Source organism: Eschscholzia californica, unplaced genomic scaffold, assembly GCF_041429995.1.
Source record: "Eschscholzia californica isolate CP2 unplaced genomic scaffold, dmEscCali1.0.p SCAF_2, whole genome shotgun sequence".
NCBI lineage: Eukaryota > Viridiplantae > Streptophyta > Magnoliopsida > Ranunculales > Papaveraceae > Eschscholzia > Eschscholzia californica.
In genome coordinates, this window is record NW_028238309.1 from 15,349,223 (window position 1) to 15,359,496 (window position 10,274).

At 36.8% G+C, this 10,274-nt stretch overlaps 1 protein-coding gene across 1 annotated transcript; it reads right to left on the reverse strand.

The window, feature by feature from the left end:
* Positions 1 to 521: 521 nt before the first annotated feature.
* On the reverse strand, positions 522 to 4,353 carry LOC147556477 (Pentatricopeptide repeat (PPR) superfamily protein). The gene is made up of 3 exons (XM_086664387.1): positions 2,397 to 4,353; positions 2,027 to 2,360; positions 522 to 1,168 (listed from the first exon to the last, which is right to left on the reverse strand). Exon 1 carries the CDS (start codon positions 4,318 to 4,320, stop codon positions 2,422 to 2,424), a length of 1,899 nt encoding a protein of 632 aa, XP_086520513.1. The 5' UTR covers positions 4,321 to 4,353; the 3' UTR covers positions 522 to 1,168; positions 2,027 to 2,360; positions 2,397 to 2,421.
* Positions 4,354 to 10,274: the final 5,921 nt, after the last annotated feature.

The following is a 10,274-nucleotide window of genomic DNA, read 5'->3' on the forward strand; positions in this document are numbered from 1 at the left end:
TGGCAAATTGAGAGAAAGATGTTTAAATATAAGCTTCTATCGCCACCCTGAAGGGGAAAGTTTCTGTCACTTATACTCAAAAGTCTCAGATTTTTCACCAAAAAATTGACATTGCATCTGTGGGAGTGTTACATGTACAAAATTCTTGACAAAATTTGTGACTTAATGACTATTTTTCACTAAAAAACAAAAATTGATCAAAGCTTTTCAAAGTTTGACTTTGATCGGGACCGTTCAAATGACATTTTGTCAAGTACATTTAGCATTTCCCATCTGTATAGTACATATTTTTATCAGTTAATTCTTGAAAATCTAATAAACTCCAAGACAACTATTTTGACGTCACTCACGTTATTGGTTAGTTATTTTGTTAGTAGAAAATGAAGCTCTACGGTTGAAGCTGTAGTTAAGAGAGGTAGTCAATGTTGTAAGAGAAATGCTCGAACAACTATCACGTAACAGGATTCCTTACATATGTAACATATTATAAGTGGCATAGCCTTGTTCGGGTAGTAGAATGACTCTGAAATAGACTGAAAAAGTCATTCTATAAATAAGTCACAAGTTTATACTCCTACGTAACATAAGTCTTTTATCAGAAACTGTTAAAATTTTCCATGGAAATAAAAGTAGTGTTCCATTTCCTACACAAGTAGCACAAGAATGGGGCGAAAGACTTGGCATCACGTTTTCCCTTAATGTGGCTTCCTAATTATACCCTGAACCCAGTTTCAACATAAATCACAGGATTGCCAACAACTGATAGTTCAGTTGCCAGTGCATGTCCTCTTAAATCTTAGAGGTCTCAAGTTCGGTTCCTAACAGAAGTGAAATTCGCGGTTAGCACGCGCCATTTCTTTTATATGCACTCACATCTCACTTGATTCGAACAAAAGATACTTTTGATGCGAGTGTTTTTAACAACAATGGTGAGTGCATTTAAAATTCCCCCCAGGGAAGCATGAGAGATACCTAAACACAGGTCCAACCTTCGGTGCTCTGACAAAACAGTGGAAGTAAAAGCCTAGGGAAGTTCTACAGACGCTCCAGTTTTTTCTATGAGCGCCCTTCCCACGCTTTGGACCTTGATGAATCTCAGTTTACTCCAAAGTTCTATAGGAGTCCCTGTTGCTTGGTTGCATTTTTCCGCCTCACCTTGATTGAAGAACTAAGGAAGAACGAAAAAACTAAGTATCAGATGAAGATAGTGAAGAAACTTGTAAAAATAAGAACTCCGGTACAACTAATTGCGGATCAAAGGTAAACTTTATTGATACGATGTTTTACGAGGGAAAAGATTTACATAATTGAAGAAATAGAAATGGTAATTCTAATTATAAATGTAAGAAATGAATAATCCTAAAAACAACAATAATCTAACTAATTTGAAAGGCAACCGATTGGCATCAATATGCATGGTGCTCTATGTCGCAGAAAACCTGAAAGGTTTATGGGATTGAAAGCCGAAAGTCCTGAAAAAGAGAATTCAACCATTGGAGCTCAGCTGTTAAAACCAATAACACGATATTAGGCCACAACAGAGAATCGTGAACGGTGTTGTTTCTTACGTTTACAAGACTATGGACTCGCACCAACTATTGTGGAGTAGCCGGTGGTGGAACGACGAGTAATGGGATAACTAGCCAATCAAAGCCAATGAAGAACGAAAGTGTTAAAGAACTAGTAGTTGCTATTATCCAGCTGAATGGAAACTAGATTTGCTATGTTGGAGAGGGGAGGGAATGGGGAGTTCGATTGCGAGGGATTGGGAAGAGAAGAAGCAATCGTGGGTGAAGAGCCGGCCATGGAAGATGAATGGAAGAAGAGTAAAGAAGCACAAAAATCCAAGAAGAGAAATGTTTTTAGAGATTGGCTCTTGATACCATGTAAATGATCTGACTCAAGATACCCTAATGAATAGGGTATTGTTGTATTTACAGAGAAGTGATGTAATTACAATTTACACTTATGTCCTTGAGTACAAAAAGAAATAAAACAGAATAGAAGAAATACAAAATACACTAACCAATAGGAGGATAATATGATCGAGGTTCCTTCAAATATTGTAAAACTCCAGACACTGTATCCATATGTGTTAAACGAGGATGCTGCATAAATTGACTTAAATAACTCACCGAAAAAGCGATACCGAGTCTCGTGTGACAGAGAAGTCAACCAGTGAGACATTTGAATGTGGTTACTCAAGTGGTCAGTATATGTTACAAAGCCCTTTTCTTCCTTCAGTATGAGTATCGACAAGCATCGCGCTTACACCTTTATCCATCTCGGCATGCTCAGTCTAATGTGGTTACTCAAGTTGGACTAGTGGAGTCACTGTTTCTTTTAACTGTTCCATTTAGCTGGGTACCGATTCTATCTTTGTACCTTTTTGTTACATCAATGCAGCAGTTGGCTGAAACACTATTGTTGTTCCATTTTATGTGACTTGTGTGGAAAGTACCCTTCTTTCTTCATTTTGAAATGAAGATCTTCAAGTATAGAGTAAATAAAATTAGCTTCACTATGAGATTTATCACCAACAACGAACACATGAAACCCATTATCAACTTCTATCCAACTGCACCCAGGTTGTTTCTTTAACCCTTTCTCCTTCATCTTCAACCTCACTTTTGCTGCCTCTCTCCACCTTCCGCCTTTCGAATATATATTTGATAACAACGTATAAGTTCCGGCAGCCTCTGGATCGACTTCTAGAAGCTTCTCTCCTACTAAGTTTCCTATTCTTACATTCCCATGATAACTACACCCACCAAGAAGAGCACTCCAAACACAACTCGTTGCCTTATTTCCAAGTCCTTTTATGAACTCGAATGCTTCCTCAAGTTTCCCACATCTTCCACAAAGATCAACCAAACATGTATAATGATCTTCTCTCAATTCAACTGACTGATCTTTTAGTAATTTGTCGAAGAATCTCAGACCTTCGTCCACTAAACCCGAATGACTACAAGCCGATAGAATCCCAACGTAAGTAACATCGTTGGGTTTGAACCCTAATTCACTCATTTCTTTCAATAAGTTGATTGCTTCCTTACCATATCCATGTTGAGCATATGAAGCTATCATACAATTCCAAGTCACTATATCACATCGTCTTGATCTTTTGAACATCTCACTAGAAATACTTAATTCTCCGCATTTCGAGTACATGCTCATTAGTGCTGATTCCACAAATGCATCATTTTGAAAGTTTGTTTTACTAATGATTTGATGAATTTGTTTACCCTCTCCTAGACCTGCTAAATTGCTGCAAGCACTAAGAATGCTCACAAAAGTTCCTTGATTAGGGCTAATTCCTTCGATACGCATTCTCGAGAAAATCTTTAAAGCTTCTTCACTCTGTTCATTCTGAACATACCCATTGATCATCGTTGTCCAAGTAACTACATTTCTTTCTTCCATTTCATCAAACAATTTTCTTGCTCGGTCTAAATCGCCATTTTGTATGAACCCAGTGATCATAGTATTCCACGACCGAAGATCTCTTTTGGGCATTCTTTTAAATATCTCAAATGCTTCTTTCAACCATGAGTTCTGTGCATAACCAGTAACCATGGTGTTCCAAGAAACCACATTTCTCTCAGGCATTTTATCGAACAAATTTCTCGCTTCATCAATTCTTCTATTTACAGATAAACCCGCAACAATTGTTGTCCAAGAAATCACATTCCTTTCTGGCATTTGATCAAAAAGCTTCATAGCTTCATCTATCCTTCCAGATTGAGATAAAGCTGTTATAATCATATTCCACGAAACAATATTTCTCTCAGGCATTTCATCAAACAAGTTCAAGGCAGAATCAATCATACCATTTTGAGCATACCCAGAAATCATAGTGTTCCAAGAAACTAAATTTTTGTGTGGCATTTGATCGAACAGATTCTCTGCTTCGAAAATCTGGCGTGATCTAATATACCCACCAATCATTATAGTCCAAGTAATGACATCTTTCTTTGAATCAAGTTCATCAAAAAGAAGTCTAGCTTCTTTGATTAAACCACATTTGATGTATCCAGAAATGATTGTAGTCCATGTAATAACATCTCGATCAGGCAATTTATCAAACAGGTAACGAGCTTCTGTTATTTTTCCTTCTCTGGTGAGTTTGGTGATTAACCAATTTGATCGGGCAACGTTCTGATTGAGGGTATGAACCCTTTCTGAAGTTGAGATCATGGTGCGGGGATGATGGCTGTGGCTCCATGAGTGATAGAATATTGTAGGAAGGAAATGGATAGTTTGTATAAAAGAGAGAGGAGATTTGGTGGGAATTAATAGCAACCGAGACAATGGTTTCATTTCATTGGACCTCTAAAATGGTGGGTTTCCCCCTTATTGTTTTTTTTTTGTTGAAATAAAAATCCATTAAACTTCGAAATCGAAATAGTTAACACTACAAAATATAAACATCAAAATTACATAAATAAGAATTGCAAAAAATATTTTCGATTTGTAAAATATTTTTCATTTTGTAGCCTGCACATCATCTTGAAAATGATATGAAATTGATCTTGAGAATTCCTCTAGTTGATTGAACGATGAAACTTGTGCTTAGCATCCTGTAACGTTGAAGGTGGACAAAACAGACACTTCAAACTCCAAAAGGAAACGAGGATGTTTGCAAGGAGGAACCAGAGTCCAGTTTGTTACCAAATGACTCTCATTTCCCTATAAAACTTAGACAAGTATTAGAAAAATATATTTAACCTCTAAATTTCTTTGTCGAGTTACACAAGAATATTTCATTCATACGTAGTAATTCAATCTGTCAACCACAAAAAACGTAGTAATTCAATCCAATACAGTTTACATGGTTTTCAAAGTTTTGATTCCTCTTAGTACAACTTGAGACTTACAAAAGAAAATTACAACATGAAGTTTAAAGCAGTACACCATTACGATAACAAAATAAAAAACTCAAAGATCAGAAAATGAAAAGATCCTAGAGATCATAAATGAGAAGAACGTTAGATTTTATTATTGTTAAATGGGTGTTTGTAAAGGCACCGGGCCAATAGGCTGTTAGCGGGCGAGCTCTATTAGCACCAGGCCCAACAACTATTTTCTCTATTAACACCAACCTAATCTGTAAGCACCCGACCTAATCTAACCTAACCCTAACCTCCATCCACGTTTCAGAATTTGAAACACAAATTTGGCGAAAACCCTCCATCAATCTCCTCACTTAATCTCATAGTCTCACTCGTTTTTGTCAAATCTTTCTCTAAATAAGTCCTTTTACTCTATAAGATAAAGAATCAACAAACATTTGGTGAAGACGAAGTAGAAATTAAGCTCGATTTGCTTCTTTAAGATTGGTTCAACAACATTAAACTTTTATGATTTTTCTTGAATTAATTTGTTGTTTGAATGATTGTGGACATCAATAGAATAGTATAACATGTTTAGAATGTTGTTTACTATAATTTCGAACACATTTAGAGGGTTTTATGTAAAGATTTTAGCCCCAATCATTGACCCTAGTTTACATGCTGCCTTTGTTACGACTCGGACAGACTGGTGTAGTCCGTCCGGATCTTCCTGGTCACGGATCACTGGATCCGTGTGTCACTAAACACGGATCTAGAGATCCGTGACTTTCTAACAATGTTCTGTTAGAAAGCCACAGATCATGTGATCCGTTGGCCCTTCTATAGGGACTCGGATCACTGGATCTGTGACCTAAGAGAGGACCAGACGGATTAGGTGATCTGTCTGGTCCTTCGGGTCGCCGATTTTTGATATTTTTTATTTTGATTTTGAAAAGGAACAGAGCTTCCTTTTGTTTTGGAAGAAGATGAAAGAAGCAAACGAAGGTGAACGTCACTCACGTTAAAAACCAGTCCTTATAGAGAACTCGAGTCAATGAAATGGCCACCTGCTAACAGCCTATTGGCCCGGTGCCTTTAGAAGCACCCTTGTTAAATAATACATGTAGGAATGGTGATCCAAGCAGAAGTTGTTGATTGAGTAAGATATTATTACCTTCATTTAATAAGATCAATGTTGTGCCTGTGGTGTGGTGTGGTGTGTGTGGGGGGGGGGGGGGGGGGGGGGGGGAAACCATGGATACAGTGGTAACTCTACTGGTCTGAGGGTTACTTGTTGCTTTAGAGTTCCCACATTCAAGTTCAACAAGTTGTAATTTTCATTACAATTTTTAAAGAGTTTATAATGACGGTGAATGTTAGGTTAACTTTTTTCTTCAAACTACTTTTTATTTTCTTAAGTTCCAAACTAATAGTTTGTGAAAATAATCGATTTTGCAAACCAAAGTATTTTGTTGGAAAATCATAGGTTTGATATTTTGCAACTGCCGCGTTGAGTATGGATTCATCTCTTATTTAATATTTTTTTATAGCTAAATTATTTTATGTTTCTTAATACTTTTCTCGCAAGAAAGTTCATTTAGTTCTCTTGTTTCTGTACAAAAGGGTCATGTTTTACATCTGAATTGGAAGTTGTAGATAACCCGACAAAGACCAACATAATTAAATAATAGGTGATAGATGTAGACAAAGGGAATCCATTTCAGCATCATAAAAAAGAAAACCCTAAACTGAGTTATTTTATAGACAATTTTTTCGAATCTTCAAATAAAGTACTTGAAGAAAACAACCAAATCAAACAATAACTATAACTAATTAAAGCGACTACCACTCTTTTTATTTTTTTAATACTCTCATATTTGAGATTTACTTCCAGATCTGATTTAGACTTCTCTTTAGATTTGATGGCCTTAGAAAAAATAGGAGAGCCATATAAGATCTGAACATGAAGGAGATGAAAAGTGATCAAAGGAAACTCAAATCAAACTTATTCCCCACCAGGATCAAAGTACAAAACTAGAAAAGAACAATTAGAATTCTCCTCCGAAGAAAAGGAGATTATGGTGTCGTAGTGATTGAAGACTGTTATTTTTCACAAATACCCTCTCCGAAACTTTTCGAACAATCATTTAACCGCTACATTCATTTACCTGATTGGCTTTTCACAAAGAGTGAGTATAAGGCTCAATCACTCGCTACCGGGACCAAGCATATGGAATTGATATCAGCCATCAGGTTGTAAATTGTGCCCTTGGTAAGCAACAATTTGTTATTGTGCTAATTGGTGCGGTAGTTTCTCAACAAACACTATTGATTAGTATAAATACCCATCACTTTCTATATGTAATAGCTAAGATCATCTCCAATGCAAGACTAAAAAACACTCCATAATGTGTCTGAGTCTCTATTGAGATTTTATACACTCCATAATGTGTCTGAGTCTCTACTGAGATTTTATTTTCTACATGACACTATTGAGATTCTGTCCAATACAATACTCTAAAAGCTTATAAATTACTTAGGTGATAGTTTCTAGATGAGTAGTTTTTTACGTGCACAATTGATGATATTAAGAGGAATTTCAAATATTGAGTTTATTCTTGAGACATATTAAAATTAAATGTTATCGCATCATCTTAAAACACAAATTGAGTTTTAATTGGAGAGTGATCATCTCAAATGCAATTTGAAAAACTCCACGTGCCACGTAGGATTTAAAAAATGCTCTCCAATGTAAAAGAAAAGTATTATTTCCTGACCCCCTACTTTATACCTGTTTCTCGCGTAGCCCCTTATTTTATCGAAAATACTCAGATGGTCACCTTTTTCTGTTATCGTTAAATGTTCGTTAACTCTCTCTCCTCCATCTCATCACCTGTCTCTGCCACATCATCCCTCTCGCCAACTCATCATCTTCTCCGATAAGATTGTCGACCGACCGACGGTCGGCGAAGGGGGGATCCGACCAGATAGAGAAGGAGAAGAGAGAGAAAAGAAGAGGAAGAAACTTATTTTTTTCTAATGAAGGTCGCAGGCCAGTCGTCAAAAATTTTGGTCGGCCGACGACCTTATCGAAGAAGATGATGAGGCGTCGAGAGGGATGACGTGGCAGAGAGAGGTGATGAGATGGAAGAAAGAGAAAGTTAACTGACATGTAAAGGTAACGGAAAAAGAGAACCATCTTAATATTTTCGACAAAGTAGAGGGTTACGCGAAAAGCTGGTCATAAAGTAGGGGGCCATTTGGGAAATAACTCAAGAGAAAATTACCCAACTAGAAAACACCTAAATAACTTTTAAGTTTTAAGAGTGTTGGTACTAGAAATGTCTTTTAAATAAAGGATCTCAATAGTATCTTCTAAGAACATCTCCAATGCGATACTAGTCAACTTGAAAATCTTTTGATGCTACTTCTTTTCTCGTTGAGAGCTTTAAATGGTACTTAGAGTTTATAAAATTAACAAGAAAATTCATTTCACCGTATAATTCAATTTTGGGCCTTAAGATGATGTGGTAACATTTAATTTTAAGATGTTTCAAAAAGAAACTCAATATTTGAAGTTTCTTTTGAAACCCTCAACTGTCCAAATCAATATATTCAAATTTTGAAAGAAAATTACCAATCTAGGAAATGTCACTGTAGATGTCTTTTGAGTAGAAGAGCTTTCAAAAATATCTATGATGCAACCCTTTAAAAATTTACACAGACCTAAAATTTTCTAGAATGTGCCCGGCTTTGGAGAAACAAGAAAGTTAATTTTGCGGAACACAAAAGCTCCTTCTTCTTTGTCATCTCCGATCACTCATTCAGCCACCACCACCACCTACACCATAACTCCATTACCACCATTACTACACCTTTACCTCCATCACTGTCATCCAACACCACCTCTATCATCAGACCACAACCAACACTATCACCGTTATACCACAATGCCATCAACAAGAAAGAAAAAGAAGCTGATCTTTTCGTTCTCTTATTTTCTCTTCTCAAAAATCATGGCTTCTTAATTCCTTCCTTTCTTAATCCAGACTTCATTCTGCTTAAAAGAAAAGGAAATTGACTAAGCTACTGAGTGCGGCAGTCCACCGCACTACCCGTTGAGCCACCACCTGGAGTTCGGCTAAGGACCAATGAGGACTCTCCACTACCACATGTTTCATGTTCAATCCCCACATTAGGTGTAAAAGAAATGTAGAGAGCCCATATATACAATTATAAAAAAGTTTTTCTTCTGAAATGGATGAAAGATCCAATTAGAATAAAATAAATTATATGAGAATAAACTAGAAATGAATAACTGATTTGCAAATAACAATGAGATTGATTCTAGCAGCAGAAAACCCCAAAAAAGTCCCTAGTAAAAACCATGGGGCGGATTATGATAGCCTTGTTTACCAAATTTGGTACACTAGCATACATAGAATAATTGTTCCTCAACTTTTACATTATCCATAAAATTCAGTTGGAAAGTGATGAGCTAAACTCCAAGCAGCCAATGATGGGAGTCCAAACCGACCTTTTACCTAAATATCCATATCTTCTCCTATGGCACACATTTTTAGCATTGGATGATGATGGAGATGGACCATTTTTTCTTAAAGGATCTTCATCCCCTAGAGAGACCCATGACTCCATTTAAATAGACCATCCTGCAAGCAAGGAATATGGTTGTCTCAGAGAGTTATCTTTGATCATCAAACTCCTACTTTTATCTGAGTTTTAGAGAGGTAAAGAGGATAATTCATCATGGTTGGAGCAATAGCAAGGGGTGCTCAATCCATTCACTCCAAGATTTTTAAGTAAGTATTCCTCTTGGGGGTTAATGCATTGTTTTAATTTCTAAAAAATATGATCTATAAGTTTTAACCGACCCAGGAATGTCTTTCCTTTTCGAGTCAAATGATATGAGGAAACTAGGAATGTGCATCGTAAAAACGGTGGTGTCGAAAGAACTTCTTCGCGATGCCCTAGCTAGGTTAGAGTTGGGCTAAAATTTTCCATAGGCATTCTAAAAAGTAGTACCTTTTAGGCATCCAAAAGCTTTTAAGTAGATGGAGACGGAGTGCTACGGGCGGCAACCCTTTAATTTTTCTTTTAAAATTTTCCCCTTCCTCCTCTCTCTCGGCGCAACCACCACTTCTGACCACCACCAATTTTATTAATAGTTGTCTCCATTTTCCCCTTCCTCCTCTCTCTCGGCGCAACCACCACTTCTGACCACCACCAATTTTATTAATAGTTGTCTCCCATTTTTACAGGGTAGTGCAAAGGAAAGGATATCACAGAGAGAGCTCACAAATGGAGTCAAAAAGTGTAGCTGTTGGTACAAATGGAGAAGGTATTGATACTCATGGTAGCCACGTGGACGGCTGTGATGTGATATGGGTACCAGATCCTCGAACAGGAATTTATTATCCAAAG